The 24,774-nt window shown below is 39.2% G+C and overlaps 1 protein-coding gene and 1 pseudogene across 1 annotated transcript in view; one reads left to right on the forward strand and one right to left on the reverse strand.

The window, feature by feature from the left end:
• Window positions 1-24,774, reverse strand: part of ATRN (attractin) — a 172,477-nt gene that overhangs the window by 81,447 nt on the left and 66,256 nt on the right. Inside the window, exons 7-16 of the mRNA XM_065892394.1 lie at window positions 16,736-16,826; window positions 15,581-15,824; window positions 14,662-14,845; window positions 13,493-13,647; window positions 10,569-10,653; window positions 7,119-7,339; window positions 4,655-4,776; window positions 3,610-3,748; window positions 1,613-1,803; window positions 62-281 (exon numbers count right to left, since the gene is read on the reverse strand). Coding sequence (XP_065748466.1) covers window positions 62-281; window positions 1,613-1,803; window positions 3,610-3,748; window positions 4,655-4,776; window positions 7,119-7,339; window positions 10,569-10,653; window positions 13,493-13,647; window positions 14,662-14,845; window positions 15,581-15,824; window positions 16,736-16,826 — 1,652 coding nt within the window. The remainder of the gene's footprint in view (window positions 1-61; window positions 282-1,612; window positions 1,804-3,609; window positions 3,749-4,654; window positions 4,777-7,118; window positions 7,340-10,568; window positions 10,654-13,492; window positions 13,648-14,661; window positions 14,846-15,580; window positions 15,825-16,735; window positions 16,827-24,774) is intronic.
• LOC136134716 (heterogeneous nuclear ribonucleoprotein A1-like) lies at window positions 21,703-22,665 on the forward strand (annotated as a pseudogene).

The following is a 24,774-nucleotide window of genomic DNA, read 5'->3' on the forward strand; positions in this document are numbered from 1 at the left end:
GCCTTCTATAGTTTCTCTTTCAACGAACTTCCAGTAACGCATAATTCACCCATATACTTACCAGGTCTTTCACAGACACTACCATTGAGTGGGTTGATGCAGGTTGCAGCTTTTAAGCCCGAAGTACTGGGTTCGGACAAAATTCCACAGAATCCAGCATCACTGGGCTCAGATGGCATCCACTGTAGCAAACTATTTGTGAATGGGGACATATCTTCCCAGCACCAGTAGGACACATTGATCTTCCGAAGGCCAACCCACGGGGTTAAGGTGAGCTTGGACTGTAGGCAAAACAGGCACAGCTATGAATATAATCAATGTCTTGACCAAAACTGGATTCTAGACAAAAACCATTAAGTTATATACATCCAAAAGATAAAGGAAAACCTCCCTATCCCGATTCAGCCATGGTAGATTACTGCAGACCATCATTTTTCTGTTACATATCATGCCTGGCACTTTAATATGGCCATTTTACAAAGGACAGAAATATAGTTCGGAGAAGACATCAATATCAAAGTAATAATCAAGTTCCTAAATTTCTACATGCTATGACAAATGCTATGAAGGAATGACCAAACCCAACTTGGTTTAAATGTCTATTTATACATGAAATCATCGTATCGATATTTATGAAATACTGGTTATATGCCTATCATTATCTAAGCCTGTTTTGGAAGCTCTGGCTAGTTCAGGCTTAGATAAATGATGATTAAAGATTCCCACCTTCAGCTGGGGAGGTGGGGGGTATTGGCTGTCACCGAATTTATAGAGAAAATAGGACAATGAATTCCTGGGAAAGTCTGTCTCAGATGCCACATGTAGCCAAAACCCAGACCCCACTTCCTATGTCCTTCCCAAGGAAGTGCTTCCCATTCCTCCTACCTGCTTGACATTTCCCCCTAACTTCTCTATACCAAAGACAATGTTGTTGAAAGAGCCGTTGTCTTGTATCTACTTGATTGAGGGTAGGACCACAGCTCTAGGACTCTGGACTAAAAAAGACAAAATGTGATTGTGGAATATCAACTACAAGCTGCCTGAGAGTACTGGGTGGACAGGAAGAGAACTTGGGGACTTTCTGTGCTCAGAAACTCCTGATAAGAAGATGCCCTCTCCTTTTGGGTTGGTCAGATCTAAGAAAGACCCAAATGGATGTCTATTTCTTAGGATGATTAGCATTAAATCATATTACACACTGTAATAATACCTGAAATCTGAGAGACTCAGGTGGTTTAATTCAGCTCAGCTAATTAGTAATGGCATTCCCCTCCCCCACCCCAACAGAACCTAGGGATAAAACAGATATGAAATCATCTACTGATGTCACAGGATATGTGCATATGTAAACATGTTACTGTTCAATACACATGTAATTATTGATATATCTTATAATTTAATGGAATATGACTAATAAAAATAAGGTGTTGGAAATTTAAAGATAAGAAAGACTTTATTAAAAGAAGAGAATCTGACAGTGTAGTTCCTCAGTGTATTACACTGTACCTACTAGCATTCCTCCTACTGCCAAGCACATCACAGATAAGCTGCAGTCATGCTGTCAGTAGAAGGATGGATACTAGAAACTTAAGTTCCAAAGATTTTAACTCACTGTGCTCTGCGATGACTGCATGATTCGCAGCTGCTTAAGGACAAATTCCACCTTCTTCTGGGTTGTAAGAGAAGCCAAAAAGGCATTGTGGTTCCTACAGGACAATTTTGCATTGTCATAATTCTCTTTGGCAGTAGTTATTTTCAGACATGAGTTTCCAACCAAATGCCAGCCAATGCCACAGATATTTTCTTTATTAAAGAGGGGAGAGAAAAACAAAGAGTTTTAGAAATCACACAAAACTATGTATATTAGCAGCTTGAACTGCTGAAAACCTAAATGGCTTTTGTGAGCTGAATTCTAGATACTTCATTCGGATGTGGTGAGTGCATCAGACACATTACTAAGGACCAAATACAGAATACACAGAAGAATTTTTTAAATGTTTATCAGTCATATTTCCTGGATCTCAAGATGCATATTCTGAGGTCAACCCTCCTATGTTTTAGAGGAAAACATTTGTTTGATGCCACTGTTAAACTTATAAACCTCCTTTTGAAGAAAAATCAGAAACAAGGCTAAAATCCTAAGAGCAGAAAAATGAATATGCATTATTGGAAAGATGGGGTGGAAAACTGCAAGAACAGAAATGAGTTGGTGAGTGAGCAAGCTGCACTGTTTTCACATCAAGTGAAACAAAACATCCAAAAAGTGAGGTGGAAAGAGGATTTTTGGGAAATAAACCGAAGTGCTACAGTACACCAGGTAAGTTTGTAATCTGCTACTGTGACCTCCCTGTACCCACCCAAGGAACTGCACAGAAGCTATACATGCTTCCTGGAAGACAGTGCACAAGCAAAGCAACTTCACCGGAACCAAAGTACCCTGGAGATGCCCTCAACAATGTTCATCAACAGCCAGTGAGATAAACGGAAGGTGCCACGGGAAAGGGATCATTTCAGAGCAGATAAAGACTTGTTCCTCAAAGTGTGGCATCAGTGTCATTGCTCGCTGAAATGCAGATTCTAGGGCCCCACCACAAATTTGTGCCAGAATCTGGCTTCTAGCAAGACCCCCAGGTACTCTGCTATGCCCTAAAGTTTGAGATGCAATGAGGTAAAAGAACAAGAACCCCACTCTAGCAAGCTGAATCAAGTACTTCCGAAGGATTTCAGGAGGGGCCCAGTAGACTCCAGCTACCCTGTACTTGTGTTGCACAGAGCCAAAGAAGTCCCCTTCCTGGGCTTCCTGGTTGAGCAAATATATCATACAGTTTCAGCCATGGCTGGCTGGCTTCAGGCCCCCAACTCATCATTCTGAACCTCAGAAGTGCTATAAATTGAGGTATCTGGGGCTGGGGTCATCCCAGGAGGTGCTGCTGACAGAGACATCTCTCCTTTCCTTCCTATCAGAAGGTGCTGAAAACCTGATCCCAGTGGTAAGAAGTACGCTTCATAAAGTGTACAGCAGGGGCTTCCCTGGTGGCACAGTGGTTGAGAGTCCGTCTGCCAATGCAGGGGACACGGGTTCGTGCCCCGGTCCGGGAAGATCCCACATGCTGCGGAGTGGCTAGGCCCATGAGCCATGGCCGCTGAGCCTGCATGTCCGGAGCCTGTGCTCTGCAACGGGAGAGGCCACGGCGGTGGGAGGCCCGCATACCGCAAAAAAAAAATAAAAATAAAAAAATGAAGTGCCCAGCAGACTGGCTGCTGAGACTGCTGCTTTCTACTCCCAGGTTACCGTAGAGTGGGGTAGGGACAATGCAGAGTGGGGTAGGGACAACAGAGCAGGCTCAATGACACAGAGTCAAGCTGTCCTTGATTCTCCACAGCAGCAGATGACACTTCACTTTCTTTCAAAGGATGGTAGAAGTAAATACTTAAGAACTGTATTTCTGCTTTAAAATATAACAACCACAATAGTGGTGAGGGGGAATGAATGGATAAAACGAGTTCGCCCCTTTTGCAGGGTTCAATCTAGGCTGCACAGTATTGAGGGTGTGTGTGTGTGTGAGTCTTTGGACCCACACACATCAAGATGCCCCTGGCAAGGCCTACCAGGCAGGGCGATGCACTCCTGATTCCGAGGCTCCCACTGGCAGTTCTGGTCCAGGGCACAGCTCCTGCAGCTGGTCTTCTTGTTACAGTAGTACATGGGGTTATCCTTGGGGCAATGATCATACCTGGAAATGGAGATCTAGAATACAATGGACAAAAGCTTTTCTCTTATATCCACAGAGAGAACTCATGGCAAGAACAAATAGGATACTAAAAACAACAGTCTAACTGAGGAAGCAAACTACAAATACATACATACATAAATAAATAAATAAGATGTAGATGAAGCAGCACTGCAGTGGAAACACTACAGTGAAATGTTCTGTTCAAGGACATGCCTTTACCTAGCAAGGAAGCAGTGCATTCTTTTAAGCACCATGCTTCAACTTGCTCATCTGTAGAATGGGAATGTTGAACTTGCTGCTTTTTAAATGTCTCCCAAACATTCTAAAAGTTTTTAATTTTATGAGCTGCTTTACAGACTGACAAATAATGTCTTATAAACAGTCAAAAATTATAAATGTTGAGTCATCATATCTTTTTTTCCTTATAACCTAAATAAAAAATCATAAATGGTAAGCATAAATTATGTTGAGCCAAGATATAACATAAGACAAGGAGATTTTGCAAAGTCTATTATTTCCACAATTCAGTTTGGCTGCTGCTACACACCTGACTCACTTTCACTCTCAAGTCCTAAATTGCTCCCCAAACCCTGCATATGTAGAGGGAGCACACCATTACAAACTTCACACCAAGAATCTAGTATTTAGCCATAGCCATGCATAGGGACTGGGGTGTACTCAGAATAATAATCTTGCCTTCTTCTAAAACACCACACATCAATCCTCGTGGCTAACAGAACCTTTGGAATTAGGACATATAGAGCATCCCTTACTAAAAGAAACTTGAGCAATAATAAAATTCAAATCTACACTGAAGGTTTCAAAGATAACTCTGAGCTATACCATACGCTCTAAAATCTACATCTCATCCCACTCAGGATTTTTCTATCCTCTGAAATCCTTTAGAAACAGCCTCTGACCTGGCCTTCTGTGCAGCTGTGGTTCATAGGGACACAATGGTCATGGCACCAGTGGCAGTCATTTGTGTTGGCCGTGCAGCTGTAACAATCCGTGTGCTGGTCACATCTGTCATGGTCAAGAGCTGTGAAGAGAAGAAAAATTCATCAACTGTGACAGCTTCTCCTCAGAAATGTCACAGGCCATTACAACTGCTGTTGAGCAAGATATGACACTGAGGCAAAAAAAATAAAATAAAATAAAATAAAATAACAAGCCTTGGGAAGTAAAATGAGGAGTGAAACTGGCAGGAAAATATATTGGTGTGTTCAGGTCAAAACAGTAAATAAGTAAACAATCTGAAGAAAAGTAAATAAGTAAACAATCTGAAGAAACGCCATTTTGTACTCCACCCTCCTAACAAAAGTACACAGAAAGTGAAAAACAAAGAATAATTCAACGATGTGATATAAAGGAAATAGGTCTGGTTCTTCGAATATTTTTCTTTTCAAGAAAGAAATCAACTAGCAGTTGAATGAACACCAAGAACAGCCCAGGGGCTAAACAAAGAAATGTAGGAGACCAAGCCATTCCTCCAGCTATAAATGCAAGGCTGCTCTGGGCACAGGAAGCAGGCAGCACCACAGAACCCCAAAGAAGGCAATACACATATATGTAAGTCCAAGAAATTCTGTGCTACTAGAGACCTGTTGATCTCCTACTGACCCTAGACAGGTCAAGGTCAGCAATGATAGAGAAGAGACACAACAGTGCTGCCTCATCTATTGAACCATTCATGGACATGGCACATGGTAGAATCCATGGACAAGAAAAGGCAGGGCCCACCCTCACGAAGACCCCAACAACCTGCTCCTTAGGCTGTTCTTCCTGCCTTGGTCATCACCCCATGGACTGGGCCCACAGAGAAAGCAGAGTGAACCAAGGAAGGTGACATCTGAGATGAGTTCATAGCAAATGGGTGCATAATGAACCACCTAAGGTAATTAAATATTACTTCCTATAAACTTGCACATTTAATTTGAACTTTTTAAATATGGTTAAAAAATAACTATTTCACTGATTGTATCCCTTTTAGGAGACAGTGACTAACCCTACCAAGTTCTGGTCATGTTAGTTCTCTAGCACTCACCAGCCCACCAATGAACCTGTAAAGCTGCCTGGGTGTTCTTACTGAGGATTTATGCTCAGCTTAATTTGGAGCATTCCAGGAGAGTGAAAGCTGCCTCTATCCATCATAACTCTCAGGGTAACTGCTACACCAACCCTAATAGTTAAGAAATTCAGTCAACATAGTTTAAATTAATTGAAGTGAAACAATATTTTTCAGAGACATTTTTCTTACTTTTAAAGGACTTTCTCACATATGACTTCATTGTATTGCACTGTGCTATTATGTCAGAGCAAAAGGGTAAAAGGAGCTGAGTAGGTAAGATGAAGAAAGCTTGGACAATATAAGGGGTGGTTCTAGAAGGAGGGATCACTGTTCATCCTCAGCAACTGTCTGCCTTGCTATCACTGCTGTGCCCAACTAGAGAAGCTAGAAAAGAATAATACCTCTATCCACTAGAACAATCTACTCCAACACAGCTTTTCTGGATTGGCCCTCTTAATCTTATCCTTAATGTTAGAACTGCATAATCCAATATGGTAGCCACTAACCACAGGTAGTTTTTATTTATTTATTTTTTGGCCATGCTGCGTGACATGTGGGATCTTAGTTCCCCAACCGGGGTGGAACCCGTGCCCCCTGCAGTGGAAGCATACAGTCTTAACCACGGGACCGCTGGGGAAGTCCCCACATGCAGTTTTTAATTTAAATTAATTAAAATTTTAAAATTCAGTTCTTCAGTCACACCAGTCTCATTCCAAGTGTTTGATAGCCACATATGGCTAGTAGCTAACATATTGGGACAGCGCAGATATAAAAAGTCCTACCGGATTGCAGTGCCTCAAAACAGCTGAAACTAGGTTCTGGAGTTGGTATACAAAGTCTATGCAATGCTAAAAGGTTTTGCCTTCATCATTAGCAAACAGCATACGTGGCACGTTCCTATCCATTATAAAGATGTTTACAATCCAATTTTCAAACACCCATAAAGCATTTGCCCAAGTTATTACTGAATAATTTTGGATAATAAAATGAACATTAAAAGTACACATTGGATGGCTTTCCCTGGTGGCGCAGTGGTTAAGAGTCTGCCTGCCGATGCAGGGGATACGGGTTCATGCCCCGGTCCGGGAAGATCCCACATGCTGTGGAGTGGCTGGGCCTGTGAGCCATGGCTGCTGGGGCTGCGCGTCCGGAGCCTGTGCTCCGCAACGGGAGAAGCCACAGCAGTGAGAGGCCCGCGTACCGCAAAAAAAAAAAAAAAAAAAAAAAAAAGCACACATTGGATAAGTGACTTCACAATTCAGATAAAATGAAATCTCAAAGTAATTAAATTTTAAGAAGAGATAAAAACATACTTCCTTTAGAAAAACACTCTGATTTTAACTTTTCTTCTTGTGCTTCAGTCGCCAACTCCCAGGAGACACACTGAGATGACCCTGTGTCCCACACACACCGGATGCCAGGTCCTGCTGCTAGACAAGCAGCTTCACTCTGGTGTGCTTCACACTGTTCTGAAGTAAATACCAGGATGTCACTGAGGAGGAGACTATTGAAACCACCAAATACATACATGGTGCTAAAAGAAAAAAAAGAGAGAGAAAGAGTTCACTGGAAACTTACATAAACAAATGCATGATATACTTCTTATAAACTTTAAACGAATCTCACATATCAAAAGTCCTGTAAAAAAGTTATTTTTCAAGACCTCAAAAAACATTCTTATACCTTTACCTCCCAAATTCCAACCTTTCACAATGGCCTGTGACTACCCCGAATAGTTCCAATAATCTACCTCCTCTTTACAGCTACTATATTAAAAAGTTCTCATGATAAGTGAGTGACTTTTAACCAGGATTCTTCAAAATATTTTAGTGACAGGGCAAGCTAGCATATTTTAAAATTATACACATAATCCTACATCTACATGTTTTTAAATATTAAAAATAAGTATGTACAATTTAAGAAGTATAGATAAAGGGTCTCTAATCAAACCTGTGTAATGAAACACAGACCAATAAGAAAGAGATAAAAGTGCATATGAAAATTTAGTACACAGTACAAGTCACATTTTAATTAGTGGAACAGATGATTTCAAGGATTTCTTTCAACTCTGAGATCCTATAATCCACCAAGAAGTTTAGTACTAACCCACAATGAGGTATCAAATAATTCACTCTCACTGTGCCTCAATTTTCCTCAATCGACAGAGGATAACTAAAGCATGAAGATTCTGTGGTTGCATTTTTACTATATCTGAAAACTGACATGTTTCAGTAACCAAAAATGAACATCAGGTTTAATTTTTAACTTCATATTGGTTTACTTAGTATCACATTATATAGTCTGGTTTCAGCTAGTCAATTTATTGCTTAAACCAAATAAGCTCCATCGGCCTCTCAGTACAGCTGGTGTTCTTACCAATTCTGAATTCATCTGGTCACATCGGTTATGTGAGGGTAGGCAAAGTCCTTCAAAGAGGCTTGGAGCAGGGAACTGAAAAGAACAGCTGCATCTGCAGCAGTCTCAATGCCTCACAGCCCACTCTTCTTTCTGCCTCCCTCAAAAACCACAAGGACAACGACTAAGTGAAGCACAGCTGGCCCAATGCAGATGCTCGATTAAGGGAACCATCATTCAAAATGTGGAAATCAGGTGAATCAAAGTTTCTCTTCAGGTAAGTTACTTCACAAAATTAAACTAACCATTACAGCAGAAATGAACACAACACTGTAAATCAACTATACTTCAATTTTAAAAAATTGAAAAAAAAATCAAACTAACCATGGTTTTTTACTACATGACCTCCCTTGTCATGCCCTGCCCCCCTCCAACCCTGGCCCATTCATACAGATACTCACATATAGGCTCAAATACTCCACTGGAATTATACAAAAAGCACATTATTATAACGCAGGCAAGCCATCCCCAATTTTGATTCATGGTTAAATTACATCTTACGGTAAACTGTCAACTTCTCTGAGTTTATATAAAACCTCCGAAATGTTTTGATAGAAAATCCATTTATTTGCTAATTATCATTATGGTACTAACAGCTGCCATTTAGCAAATGCCTATTATGTGCCAAATCTTATGCTAGGAGAACACCATGAATATAAAGATGAACACAGCTGAGGCCAGGCACTCACAGGCAAGATGATGACAAAATGGACCCACTGTTTTTCAGATGAAGAACATCAAGAGGCACTTACTAGAAAACTTTAAGCGTTTTCCTTACTGAGGAAATATCAAGTTATAATTTAAGATAAAACTTCAGGGATTTCTCTGGTGGTCCAGTGGTTAAGAATACATCTTCCAATGCAGGGGACACGGGTTCGATCCCTGGTCTGGGAACTAATATCCCACATGCCATGGGGCAACTAAGCCCACGTGCTGCAACTACTGAGCACGTGAGCCGCAACTAGAGAGCCCACGTGCCACAACAACAAAAAGATCCCGCACACTGCAACGAAGATCCCACATGCCACAACTAAGAACCAACGCAGGCAAATAAATAAATAAATAAATATTTTTAAAAAAGATAACACTTCAAATTAGTAGTCAAAAATTCTTCCATTTTGGGGCTTCCCTGGTGGCGCAGTGGTTGAGAGTCCGCCTGCTGATGCAGGGGACACGGGTTCGTGCCCTGGTCTGGGAGGATCCCACATGCCGCGGAGCGGCTGGGCCCATGAGCCATGGCCGCTGAGCCTGCGCGTCCGGAGCCCGTGCTCCGCAATGGGAGAGGCCACAACAGTGAGAGGCCCGCGTACCGCAAAAAAAAAAAAAAAAAAAAAAATTCTTCCATTTTAATCTATACCTATCAAATATTCCCACAGTAAAACCATATTTATTGCTAAATTTCAGCTGTTTACTTTGTGAAAGATGTCCCTTTTTCCAGTATCTAAGTGTTTGAATTCTGTCAATTCAATCTCCACGATAGGTTGCTTTCTTATCTTTCTTAATCCAAGGTGAATTACCTCATCTAACTTTCATTATCACAACAGAAATTTTGAAAATGAAGGGAAACCTAACATAATATCCATCGGCATTATGGCATTTAAATAGTTTCAGGATTGATAAGGCCTAGAATTTTAAAAGGTGAAGTAAACAGTAATCAGAGAAGAAACAAAATGAAAAAAAATTAACAACATGATTAGACTATTTTAACAAATGAAAAAATCAGTAAAGCACACTATAAGGTACAGGTCACATGGCCACTCTGGAGCTCCCTTATATGAAAGATGCTTCTCCAGGGGCAGATTTGTGAAGAGCTCTATTAGTTTGGGCCAGGCACTTCTGAATGATGCAATGAAATGCAGTGCAGACCTCAGATTATCCAAAGACTTGATATATATGAAGCACCACAGACTTGACCTATATGAAGCATCAGAATCTCCCCACCTCTGTTCCCATATCTTATCCCTTATCTAAAGTGCCCTCTCTCCTTTTTTTCAAATCTTTCTTCACCACTCAGACAAAAGCACCACAAACAATAGCAAATAGCAGAGGGCCTAAGACAGTAACTGCATACAACTTTTGTTGTCCCATGCACTCAGACAACACCAAACATAGCTTACTCCGGCATGCTAACAAAACTACATCAACAAACATGGCATTAGAAGTAATTCAAATCCACATCAAATATTTTAAATATAGATCAGGAAATTCATACCTAACATAATTCTGTGAAAAAACAATGGGATAAGGTAATCCTATGAATAATATGTAAGTCCAATATCACTTCATATTTTACTTCATTTTCATTTTAAACACAAGAGAAAAGGAGCAAGCACTTCTTCTTCAATTACCTGTTGTATAAGACTGCTGAATGTCCAAATCTGTTGACATCATGGTGGAGATCAGGTCTGGGAAGCACTGACCATCGGTCACAAGCTAGGAGCAAGAAAAACACATTTCAGAAGGGACTGTCATTCATAATCAATAGGGACTGGCATTTTCTTTGGGAAAGAAGACTGTAATAAACACAAATATATCTCTCAGTTTTTCTTAGTCACACCATTATTTCTGAAGTAAAATGCAGCAGCAACAGAACAGAAGGGCAAGGAAGAACGGTAGGACTCTATAGCAATTCTAACTGGTGAATGCACATTCACGTCACTCACTCTGTTGCCTATCAATATTACCCACTAGAATTTTTTTTTTTTTTTTTTGCCATACGTGGGCCTCTCACCGCTGCGGCCTCTCCCGCTGCGGAGCACAGGCTCTGGACGCGCAGGCTCAACAGCCATGTCTCACGGGCCCAGCCACTCCGTGGCATGTGGGATCTTCCTGGACTGGGGCACGAACCCGCATCCCCTGCATCGGCAGGCGGACTCTCAACCACTGCGCCACCAAGGAAGCCCTAGAATGTTTTTTAACTTAAGCAAATTTTACATTTTTCAAAGCTTACATAAGTAAAACATGTGAATTCCATAATTATTTTTCACTCTATATTGCTTTGCCCAAACTCAGTAACTAAAACAGAAATGTACAGGTGGAAAATTAAAACTAAAAAAAAAAAAAAAAAATCAAACTTTATCTAATTTTTAAAAGGTCCTTTCCTAGACCCCCTAGATCTACTAATTTTCCTTTGTTCTGATTCATGCTAGCAACTTCTCTTCTGGACCTCAATACCAACAGGTGCTGCTGAACCATACCAACCTCTGACTCACTGTCTTCTGTTCCCAGACACACAGACTTTCACACTCACTAAACAAAGGTTCTTCCACTCAATCTGGACATTTATTTAACCCTCACAACAAAAGCTTTCACTTTCTTCTCCTACCCAGCCTAAACTCTGTGGTCTTCCTCACATGCAGAACAGAGGCCATCAACTCCCACAGCTTCCTGACTACCCACCTTGCTTCCTTCCCTAAAACCAGTGTGGCAGGAGCCCTTCCTCTTATCCCACCTGACTTTTACCACAGTATTTAAATATGCCCAAGGAGGCACTCAACTTACCCCTTTTCTTCCCTTCACAGACAAGGGTGGTTTTTTTTTTAATTAAAATGGTCAACATTCACTGTGTACATCTCACCATATATTACTTCTCAGCCTCCTGTAATCTGGATCATTCCTCCATGTCCAGAGGGTAATAACTGATCTCTTTGTTGCTAAATGTGAAAGACTCTCCAGTCCTTATTTTACTTAATCCCTCTGTAGCCACTGTTAACTGCTACCTCTCAGGTCCCCAGTTTTGCCTCACTTTCCTCCTATTCTCTGACATGCTTCTGCAATCTCCATTCTCTTTAAGACTTCTTTATGTATCTATTCCCTGGCTCTTTGCTTGTCCCTGATGACACAGGCTCCCTACAGAAGTTCACCCCCTCCTACAGCTCCCCACTGATCTCTGTACTGCTCTGTCCCACAGTCATCTCCAGCTGAACATGCCCCCAAATTCAATGTACTCACTTCCTCCCAGACCCTGTCCCTCTACTTCTATTTCCAGCCTTGGTAAAAAACACCATCTACTGTGGCCCACACCAGATACCAGATAAGGATGCTGTCACAGCTCTCAAAACACACTCTGGACAATCCTCGGGTTCCCAGTAATTCTCAAACACATATGTCTCTTTATCCTCATTGCCACTTCCACAGTCTTGGCTCAAACCCTCCTCAGGACTTCATTAACAGCCTCCTAACTCCCATCTTGCCCCTTCCCAACTACTCATCACAATGCCACAAAAAGATCTTCCTAAGACACAAATACAATTCTATCACCTCTTCTGTAAGATTCTTCAAAAAGCCCAAACCCCTCAGCATGACATAACAGGTCCCTCAAGATCTGACCAGACAACTGCTTGCTTCTAGTTCCACTTAGAGCCACTCTTCCCTGATGTGCTACTAGAACACAGCCAAAACTAAATACTCATAGGCCCAAAGTATGTGGCATGGTCTCTTTCCACCTCTGTGTCTCTAAACATGGGCTTCCTTTGCCTGATAAGTCCTGCCTAACTTGGCCCAGCCAACTTCCCAGTGCTAGGACCCAGCCTGGATGGCCTCCTCAAGAAGACTTTCCCTGACTGTACCCCTTACCCCTCATGAACTAAGGGATGCTCACAGATGCTCTCATATGTTCTTCTCAGAGCAAGTAACACCCTGAATGCAATTATATTGTCTGCTCAGTTCTCTGCCTCCCCCACCACGAGGCCAAGGACTGTAACTTATTCCTCTTATGATCCCCAATGTATAAGTTCAGTGGCTGGCACATAAATGTCTGTTAAAAAAGAACATCTGATGATATTCATATTTATATCATATGATATATGATAAATATTAAAGAATTTCTCATATCTGTTTTGCATGAACCAATATTGCCCTCTTCTGGTCAGTACATTACCACACCAAATTCTTGAAAAATCGCTGTCCAAGTATTACATCAAGAATGTGTGAAACCAGTTTCAAGGGAATAAGATAAAGTTAAACTTAAACCAACTTAACACAATGCTGGTGGTCACAACTGCGTAACACATATTACTATGTAAGGCTTTTATCTGTGACACAGGAGAGCCCAATCACCGCAACTCATCAAAGGAGGGACTTCAAAAAGAATTTAATATAGAAGTAATGCTTTTTAACAGATTACAATATCAGTCAAATTAACATAAAAAATTCCATTTGGACCTCTTTCAAATAGCTTGACCATTTTTAACTAGAAATATTTTGTTTCTTTTAAAATGTTGCTTACAGACAAAAAAGATTCTTAATGCTAAAATGGCTTTGGGAAACATACCAATGTCGTAAGCCATGAAATCTGAAGAGAAGCATTTGGCTCCATGGCTCATGGATGTGTCATTGTGTGTGTTTCCTCCAAACACCAGCATGGCTCCACTCACTATCACAGCTGTGTGCAAGTAACGGAAAAATCGGCTGTCCTTAAGAATAGTCCTTTTAAGTTTATTTAAAAATAATAAATACAAGGTTAGTTCTTTAGAATATTTATCATCTATTTGCTAATACAAACATAACCATTTTCTTAACTTCAGATCCAAGTGTGCAAATAATTCTAGATTTTTCTCTGTATATAAGTAACTTTCTCAACAATAAACATGTAAAATTGAAAGACATATGAGAATTTTGATATGTTAAGAGCCTTAAAAATGTTCATACTCTATGTTCATACTCTATAATTCCAGTTTCTGAGTAGATATTATGTGAAATATGGGTGGAAGCTTACATATGTTTTATTAATAAGACAAGAGCTAGAAACCAAAACTTCCAACTGTATGGGCTCAGGATACCCACATGATGGAGTATTACACAGTCACTAAAAACGACAATTTTAATGACAGACAATGTAAAATGGTGTCCACAGCATGGTCTCAAATATGTAAGGAAATATGAAAAGAAACCATTGCTTTATAATTATATTATTTCGTAACTCAAATTTGCTTTACATTTTTTAAGATTAGCATACTTTATATAGATCAATATATAGTAGAGTGAGGACAGCTCTAATCTTTTAGGTACTGAGACCACCTCTGTTTGATGATTTCATGGAATGATGCCAGTAACTGACCCTAATGATAACACCTTGGTCAACAAGAAAAGGTTAAAAAGTGGATATATTCTACTTAATTACAACAGTGTGCATAAACTCAGCTAGGCAGAACAATTTATTCCTTAGGATTCTGAAGAGCTAAAATTTTACAGTGGTACTGAGTGTATGAAAATTGAAAAACAGTCAAAAAAAAAAAGCCAACAAAAAAACCCAAGATTCTAATCAACCTACTACAAAATTATAGATACTACTACTTTATTACCTTCTGCTTATTTCACAATTTCTGTTTACAACGATGAAGAGAATTATCTGCAAGGCCTGAAAACAAAAATGTAGCAAAATTTTCCCAGCAACTGCCAGAATTCCCACCTTAAAGTGAAAGCTCAAGAAAAAGCACCCACCACATCTGGGTGTCCACATTGTATCTGTAGAGATCATCTGCAAGACGGTATTTATTGGCACTGAAAGCCTTGTAGCCTCCATGAATATACAGGGACCTGGTCCTGTGGTCATAGACACTGCTATGGCCATAGCCCCCTTGGACAAGGGCACCCTGAGTATGTAATATACTCCATGTGTTCTTACCTGGAAAGGGCAAACAGTTAAAGGCAAATGTTGCAGGCTCCTCCTAATACTTAAAATTACCAATTAGCTTAAGACAAGAGAAGAGATTTCAGGAGACTTGATACATGTAACTTTCTTTAACCATTTTATTTTTAAAGGAAGGCCATCTAAAACTTGTAACAAATCCAGGTGGCCAAATTTCAACCTGTTAAATGTTCTGATGTTCTAATATGTAGGAAAAGAATTACATTAAATTTAAAAGACTCAGATCCCCCTCAATTGAACACTTAATTCCCCATGACCTTTACGGACCAATTTGCAGATGTACTTTACAGGCCTACTTTCTTAAAATATCATCCACATCCACAAAAACAAATATAATAAAATTTAACCAAAGGAAAGATTATATACTAAGGGGAAATCACGCTCCATTAAACCAATCTCTAAAGGGCTTTTCAAATTTTTTTTTTTTTCTTCAGAGTATTTGTTATTTCAAACCCTTTTTATTTATTTTATTTTCAACACTCAAAGCATTTAGTGCTATTTTTGGCTCCTTGCCAAATTGACAGTAACAAATATATACCACATAGCACCATCAATAATCTAAACGTCACTGGCAATTCATCAATGCTAACTGTATCTCAAGATCAAGTACTGGGTCAATGTTAGGTTGAATTTTGTTAAACAGTCATAATAATAAGAGTAAAATTTTAAATCTGACATTCAAAAACGATTCACTGAAAAAAATATACGTACCCAAGTCATACTCCTGCACATTGCTAATATATCCATAGAGAGGGCAGTGACCAAAGATAATCAGCATGACCACTCGGCCAGTTTTCAATGTGACAATGTGTGCTGAGTGCCCAACCACTGCATACTGCTCCTTTGCTTTAGGGGACAACAATACCCATGATTCATTATGAATATGAAACACTCTCAACTCATTGGTCACATTCCCTGTTGAATCAATTTTTCCTCCATACATGTAAATTTTATCCTATGGAAAAAATGTAAACAAAATTCTAAAAAACATCAAAAGGATCAAATCTAAACACAGAAAAAGGAACAGTTCAAAAACCTCAATATTATTCTTAGCTTAAAAAGTGCTAGTGAAAAGTACCTTTCAGTGAATTATTAGGTAAAGGATGTAGAAAGAACAAAATAAAATAAATCTAACCTATATCCCTAATACTTTGCCACTTTTCTTGGACTTCCTCACACAAGATCTTTTACAATATAAAATGGCTTGGAAAAATAAAGTTGAAATAAATTAAAAAACAGGGAAATGAAAACGATTACTCAGTTACATTGTAAAGTCGCTATCCTTGGCTAAACCTGCTAATGAATGTAAAAGCTAACCTACACTAGATTAATTTTTAACCATTTAGTATCACAATCATAATATCCCAGTTTGAATATGAATCCATTTAAATCTCTCGGGTTAAAGTAGTTTCAACTTTAATTTCCACTTATAACTTAGCTAATTATATACCCCCCACATTAGAAAGTTTTCCCCCAATTAAAAACCAACACTGAAGTCAAAATCAGAGACAGAAAGTAGAATGGTGGGTGCCAGGGGCAGGCAGGAGGAGGGAATGGGGAATTATTGCTGAATGGGCATAGAGTTGCAGTTTTACAAGATCAAAAGAATTACAAAGATGAAAAACAAAGCAAAAAAAAAAGAATTACCAAGATGGATGGTGATGATGGCTGCACAACATTATGAATGAAATTACTATCACTGAATTGTACACTTAAAAATGGCTAAGTATGTTATACATACTTTACCACAATAAAAAAGATTAGAAAAAAAATCCAACACTAAATAGCTATTTCAATCACATAATATGAGAAAGTAACAGTGGAAGAGTTGAGTTTCTAGCTTAGTACAGAGTGGAGACATTTTACCTTGTATAATGCTAAAGAATGACCATATCTAACAACCACATTGTTCACAGAACGGTTCAGTGCAAGCCACTCCCTAGAAGCAAGGTCATACCTACAAAACAAACAGATCATATTTTCACCCAAATGACAAAACAGAACATCTTTAAGTCTTTATTTGTGATCTAATCCACTTTGGAGATGCTCGTTAAATCTGCAATGGATATGGTGAGGTACCTGGGCAAACAAACCTAACATCTGGGCCTATGGGGCACATAAGAACTCAGGAAGGGGGAGCTGGGTTCCACAGCTCTGGGACGAGAAAGAAAATCTACTGGAATTTTCTAATGCTTCCTGAAAACCTCTTCTACACACTAAATCACTTGCAGGTTTGCATTATACTCAAGGAACTTTTATTACTATAACTTTTCTTTCATTTAATCATGCAAAAGTAAAGACAAATACTGAAAAAGGGATGATAACTAAGTTAAAAAAAATTCTTAGCCTTTCCTTTTCTTTATCTAATTTATTTTAAAAAGTAATATTTTCAAAAAAACTAGAATATCATTATAGCATTTCAATTATACTATGAATACACTTAAAGACCTTTAAAATATAAAAATGCCCCAAAGAAAATCATTTATACTCTTACATTGCAGCATTAATCACATTCAATATCTTAGAATATTAGTTTTGTTTCTGAGGAAAACATCATTCTATTGTTTTTATTAAAATTATATATACTCACTATAAAAAGGGTAATCAATGCAAAAAAAACAAAGAGCCAAAAACTTAAAAATGACCCCAGGGCTTCCCTGGTGGCACAGTGGTTGAGAGTCCGCCTGCCGATGCAGGGGACACGGGTTCATGCCCTGGTCCGGGAAAATCCCACGTGCCATGGAGCGGCTGGGCCCGTGAGCCATGGCCGCTGAGCCTGCGCGTCCGGAGCCTGTGCTCCGCAACGGGGGAGGCCACAGCAGTGAGAGGCCCGCGTACCGCAAAAAAATAAATAAATAAAAAATAAAAATGACCCCACATTCTGTCATCTAGAAATGAATATCATTAAGTAAACATCATTCCAGACATTTTCTATGCATACATACAGATAGAAGAATAAACTGATAATATACATTTATACAAAGGGGATCCTAATATAGGTGAATTTTAATAAACAGTGTTAATTTTAATTTTATATAATTTAATAGAAAAAAGAAACCAAAGGAAAACCAATAATACTGTTATATTTTAAATGTTTTTCTATAAGTTTCCCTGAATACAAGATTTTTAAATTATGAAAAACATTATGTAAACAAGAACATGTAAGAAAGTTTTATCACAACGTAATAGCAAAAAAGAGAAATAAATATCCATCAGTAGAAAATGGATTAATAAATTATAGATATCTATATAACATTTATAGAATGAATATACTCAAGCAACGTATTATTAACACAAATCTTGAAACAATGTTAAGCTAAAAACGCAAACTGCAGAATATTGTTCCTGTAAAGACTAAAACAAGAAAATTTATTAACTCTAAAAATGTTCATATATATTAGAAGTCTAAAGATAAGTATGTGAACAAATGACATCACAATATCAGGATATTGATTATCTCTGGGATTTCAGAGGGGCATGTGGGATCTTAACTATATTAGCAATGTTTTATTTCCTAACCTGGATGATGAATGTATTAGCATTCGTTATTTTTCTCTAAACCTTTTCCTTTGTTTTAAATATTTTATACATGATCTGAAGAAAACATAAAATAGTGACTTCATTAAATATGAATAACACTTAAATCAATACCAGCTATTATTTTATGTATTTTTTTTGAATATGCTACATTTTTTAAATACATGAAAAGTTATTTAGAGAGTAAACTCCCTTTAGTTTTAAAATTACATGTAATTTAATTTTGGACAGACTCCACTAACTTCCTACTTTGAAAGTTGAAAACATTAGCACCCACATTTCCTCCCATTTCTTCTCCCAATTTTTGTTATATAATTTTTACATTGTCCAGGTTCAAAACATGCACATTCCATTCTATAATTTCATAGTTATTTAGTACTGGATCTGTATGTTAGTTGAATCAGTCTCCTCACAGTCCTCTTACCACAACTTCTCCTTCTTGAGTCTTTAATTCTTAATTGGCTAGACTGCACTGTCAAGTGGTTATTCCTAGTGGAGATTATACATGCTCCTCCTCGTAAATTCTTTCATGTTGAAGAATATCTGCTTGCTAGCTTTAGAGGTGAATGACATCTTGGCTGCATGTAATACTCATGGGCCATCCTTTCCTTCCCGTACAACTTTGCTGACGCTGCTCCCTTGAATGTTGCTGGTATTGAATGCTGCCAGTGGAGGTCTGAGGCCAATCTGATTTTTTTCCACTTTTGTGTGGTTTGCTTTTCTGCTTGGAAGTCAGAAGTCTCAATCATTCTCATTCTCTCTCCCCCTCCTTTCTTCCCTCCCTCTCTCTAAATAAATAAATATACATAAATATATATATGTATTATATATAAATATATATGTATTTCTCTCACTGTTTTTTAAAGACACAATATTGTACTTTACTTATGGTGGAAATAACTTAAATCCATCCAGGTAAATGTTTTAACAAAATGGACTGCATACTACTGCAACTTTTATGGCATTCTGGAAAGTGTTTCCTAAGAAGAACTAGCATGGCTTCTGAAAAACACATATATACCATATGTTCAAGCCAAAGGCCTGTTTCTTTAATCTTGAAAGAAAGGAAAGAAACAGCGGGAGCACAGAAACAAGTCTCCACGTGACCCAATCCATATCGCTTTCAAGTAACATGGAAGGTGCTCAATCTGTATCTTAATGCATTTTACTCTTCCTCAATCAATAACGTGTCAGCCCAAGAGCTGGTCAGAGACACTAAGGTGCCGGCAGGTGCTCAAATCTGGTTAAGATGAACTGCCAAAAGACACTTACATAACAGGTTGTCACTCTTTTCACAATACAGAGAAGCAAACACAAGACAAGAACAATGTTGATGCAATAAACTGTAAGAAATGCCAAGTGCCAAATAAACGCTCCTTCTTCTGGGAGCTGAGTCCAAGATAAAGGAATATTGAACAATTAGTTCTAAGATCTGGACGTGCAGTTAAGCAAAGACAAACCTCAGGAATTCAGAAGTAGGTGTCTTCCATAAAGGTGCAGCCACCTCTCTCACAAACTCCTCCCTGATGGCTGGTAACACAATGCCCATCATGCCACAGGGCACATCCTCTGCCCCTCACAGTGGCCTGGTATTCCAATTACAATGTCTGGCCATCCAAAGACCACAGGAAAGGCTCTACAGAAATTGAACTTGACCCCAGCCAGCAGGAGTCAAGAACTACCTGAGGCTTCCCACCCAATAATTTGCCGTTTATCCTACAAGTTCAATAATTTGATCAAATCAGGTTTTGTCATTGAACAACTATAATATTTTTCCTGAAACATCTTGTACTATTTCAATCCACTTTTTCTATTTGTTAGGTTCTTTTCTTCAGTGACAGCAATTATCTGTATTATATTGGAACTTCTGTCTCCCATGTCTTTGCTTTTTCAAACTATTTAACTTTTTCATCTGTATTCATTGGAATCACGTCTACCAAGCTGGCAGCAGTTCGATTTTCATTGTAGTTTTTGCTGTGTGTAACTTATTTATATTTCTTTACATGTGTACTCTCCCATTTCATCTCATTGTTATTATCTTCTTGCTTTTCAGCTTGTTTTTCTGAATTCAAATTCTCATTATATTGATCCATAGCACAAAGCAGTTGGAAGGAATACTTTTCCTCTATGATCAGTTGTTGTCAGTTTTACAGGCTGTGTTCTTTCCTTTTTACCTTTTCACCATAGATATTTGCATTTGCTACAATGTCACTTCTTTTGTCTTGCTTGTGGTTAGACACTGCTCTCCAGACATTACATTTGCAAACTGTGGGTGATTTCTTAATTCTTTTTCCACTGTATCTAAGACAAGTTTATCTTTCCATCCTAGCTTTAGTGTGAGAGTTGGCATTTTATGTTATGTCCACTTTTCTGAAGTCTGAAGAAATGCTGGGGCTCTGGTGGGGGTGGGGGTGTGCAGTCTATTTGAATAAAATATCCAGAGTCTATTCACCTCTGAGATTTTGTTTAAGTGTCCTATCCCAGGGTTCAAATTTTGGGATAGCCAAATTACATAGGAGCCCTGACTTCTGGGCAGACTCAGCCACTTGATCAATTTCCCCCTTTGTCACTTGATCCTCCTTAGCAACTATTTCTTGCTCTAAAAGGGCAAGAAAACAATGATACCCACTCAGTTTGCTTCTCTCTAGATTTGGGGCTATTAGTGAGAACTCTCAGAATTTCACTCATATGGTTTCTGTGGGGGCCTGCTGTTTCTGTGTGTCTGTTTTAAGTTTATTAGGTGATACTCCTTACCTTGTGTGGTTACCTGTTGCTCAAATTTCTTACTATTATTTTTTTAGCTTAAAAAAAACCCTGTTTTTTTGCTCAAGGGAAGGAAATTCAGTGACATTTCAATTGGAAATCTTAACCAGATGACCAAGATAATTTGTTTTGCAAGAGGACCCTTGGGTGACATAAAATGGGAACTGCTTTTTAATGCAACTTAAACGTTTTGGGTTAACAGGGTTGTGGAGAAAATAGAGAGGGCAATTCCTGCAATATGCTTATATAAGAGTATAGACAATGATAAAATTTATGATCTAAGTTCCAGAAATACTCCCTCTAAAAGGAGTCACTATATTCACTTTTCATGAGTTAGTAAAAATTTATTTGAAACTATATTAGTATTTACACAAAATACATAAAGCTGTAAAAATCATGTTTTGATCAAGTACAAGAAGAGAAATGTTAAAACCTAAAAAATAAATGTGGAGATACATTCGTTAGATTACTCCTTTCTGCACGTGGACGCCGCCGAGTAAGCATCATTGACATCTTCCCTCTCCACTGCCGTCATGTCTAAGTCAGAGTCTCCCAAAGAGGCCAAACAACTGCGGAAGCTCTTCATCGGAGGTTTGAGCTTTGAAACAACTGATGCGAGTCTGAGGAGCCATTCTGAGCAGTGGGGAGCACGCACAGACTGTGTGGTGATGAGGGATCCAAACACCAATCGCTCCAGAGGCTTCGGGGTTGTCACGTATGCCACTGTGGAGGAGGTGGATGCAGCCATGAAGGCAAGGCCACACAAGGTGGATGGAAGAGTTGTGGAACCAAAGAGGGCCGTCTCAAGAGAAGATTCTCAAAGACCTGGGGCCCACTTAACTATGAAAAAGATTTTTGTTAGTGGCATTAAAGAAGACACTGAAGAACATTATCTAAGAGATTATTTTGAACAGTACTGGAAAACTGAAGTGACTGAAATCATGACTGACTGAGGCAGTGGCAAAAAGAGAGGCTTTGCTTTCGTAATCTTTGATGACCATGACTCCGTAGACAAGACTGTCATTCAGAAATATCACACAGTGAACGGCCACAACTGTGAAGTAAGGAAAGTCCTATCTAAGCAAGAGAAGGCTAGCGCTTCATCCAGCCAAAGAAGTCGAAGTGGTTCTGGAAGCTTTGGTGGTGGTCGTGGAGGGCGTTTTGGTGGGAATGACAGCTTTGGTCGTGGAGGAAACTTCAGTGGTTGAGGTGGCTTTGGTGGCAGCCGTGGTGGTGGTGGCTATGGTGGCAGTGGGGATGACTATAATGGATTTGGTAATGATGGAAGCAATTCTGGAGGTGGTCGAAGCTACAGTGATTTTGGCAATTACAACAATCAATCTTCAAATTTTGGACCCATGAAAGGAGGAAACTTTGGAGGCAAAAGTTCTAGCCCTTATGGTGGTGGAGGCCAGTACTTCGCCAAACCACAAAACCAACGTGGCTATGGCGGTTCCAGCAGCAGCAGTAGCTATGGCACTGGCAGAAGGTTTTAATTACTGCCAGGAAACAAAGCTTCGCAGGAGAGGAGAGCCAGATAAGTGACAGGGAAGCTACAGGTTACAACAGATTTGTGAACTCAGCCAAGCACAGTGCTGGCAGGGCCTAGCTGCTTCAAAGAAGACATGTTTTAGACAATACTCCTGTGTATGGGCAAAAAACCCTCGAGGACTGTATTCGCGACTAACTGTATAACAGGTTATTTTAGTTTCTATTCTGTGGAAAGTGTAAAGCATTCCAACAAAGGGTTTTAATGTAATTTTTTTTTGCACCCATGCTGTTGATTGCTAAATATAATCATCTGATCATGACGCTGAATTAATGCGCCTTTTTAAAAAACGTGCTCTGTAAAGTTAGTCTACTCTGAAGACATTTTGGTAAACGACTGCAACAGTGTGAGGTCAGAATTTCTTCAGGGTGATGCCAGGTTCCATTTGAAATTTATTCACAACCTGCTTGTGAATAAAGCCAACATCTTCAGAAACTTGGTGTAGTTGAACTGACAGTTACTGTATTGTGACCTGGAGTTCACCGTTAAAAGGTTCACCCAAGCAAAGTCATGGAGTTTTTTGGTTATTAATATGATTGTTGGCACATCCTATGCAATATATCTAAATAGAATTATTATGGTACAAGATAAAGTTATAGATGGGAATGAAGCTTGTTTATCACCCATTATCATGGGTAATCAATAAACTATTTAATACCCTCTTAAAAATAAATAAAATTAAAAAAAATAAACATGGCTTACAAGGTACACCCGTCAAAAGTAGTAGGTAACATCTGTATTTCTAAGAACAAATATTTGTGAAAGAAATAGATAATTCATTTACTCTCTTATTCATTTGATAAATACTTATTTGAGCACATTCTATAAGCTAAGCCGAATTGAGTAAACAAGGTCTCTAACCTTGGAGAACATATAGTGGAAAAGGCAGAAAATGAGCAAGCACAGCAATGGGCACAAGTAGAATAAAAATTATGAACACTGCTCTAAAGGAAATGAGAACTATGAAAAAAACCAGGGAGCACCTGTCTGAACTAGCTGATCGGGGAGAATCTCACTATGGGACATTTAACTGACAGGATACGTAAAGGAAGAAACCAGCCCTGAGGTACAACGGCAGGAACAGTCTAGATAAAGGGAAGAGCAAGCATAAGGAGTTTTAGGTAAGGAAAGAGGGCTGATGGGGCAGGAGGGGAGCAAGTTGAGTATGGGAAGGTAAGCAGCAGTCACATCAGGTAGGATCATTAAGTCCCATGGGAAGTCACTGAAGGGTTTTAAGAAGGTAGTAAATGATAAAATGTATACCCTAAAAAATCACCCCAGTTGATATTTAGAAAATGGATTAAGCAGAATGAATGGAAACAGACAGACTTTATAGGAACCTATTGCTGAATCCTAGATGAGAGATATTGGCGAGCTGGTCTTAAGAGAGAAAAGAATGAATATGACATGTATTTGGTGACAGAGTTGATGGGCTTGACATGAGATTATGTTATGAGAAGGTAAAGGAGAGGAAGTATCAAAATGACTCCCAGATTTCTTACTTCAAGGGAGGATGATGACAGGAAGAAGTACAAAAATCACATAAATGGTAGAATATATGACTCATAATATCTAGTATAACAGTGGAAGGGACAATCACCTTCACACCTTTAATTTTACCTTTACTTCTCAGGGTGGCAACACTAGAAGTAGTGAGAAGTGGTTAGATTAGGGATATATTTTCTTTTTTTTTTGCGGTACATGGGCCTCCCACCGCCGTGGCCTCTCCCGTTGCAGAGCACAGGCTCTGGACGCGCAGGCTCAGCAGCCACGGCTCACGGGCCCAGCCGCTCCACAGCACGCAGGATCCTCCCGGACTGGGGCACGAACCCACGTCCCCTGCATTGGCAGGCGGACTCCCAACCACTGCACCACCAGGGAAGCCCTAGGGATAGATTTTAAAGGAAGAGCTAACAAGATCTGCTGACATATTGTGGCAGACAGACACTAGGGTGGTCTTCATGATCCCTGCCTCCTGGTATTCATACCCATGTATATAATATCCTCCCCTCGAGTGTGAGCAGGATCTATGACTTGCTTCTAACCAACAGAATAT

This window comes from Phocoena phocoena, chromosome 15, assembly GCF_963924675.1.
Source record: "Phocoena phocoena chromosome 15, mPhoPho1.1, whole genome shotgun sequence".
In the NCBI taxonomy this organism is placed as follows: domain Eukaryota; kingdom Metazoa; phylum Chordata; class Mammalia; order Artiodactyla; family Phocoenidae; genus Phocoena; species Phocoena phocoena.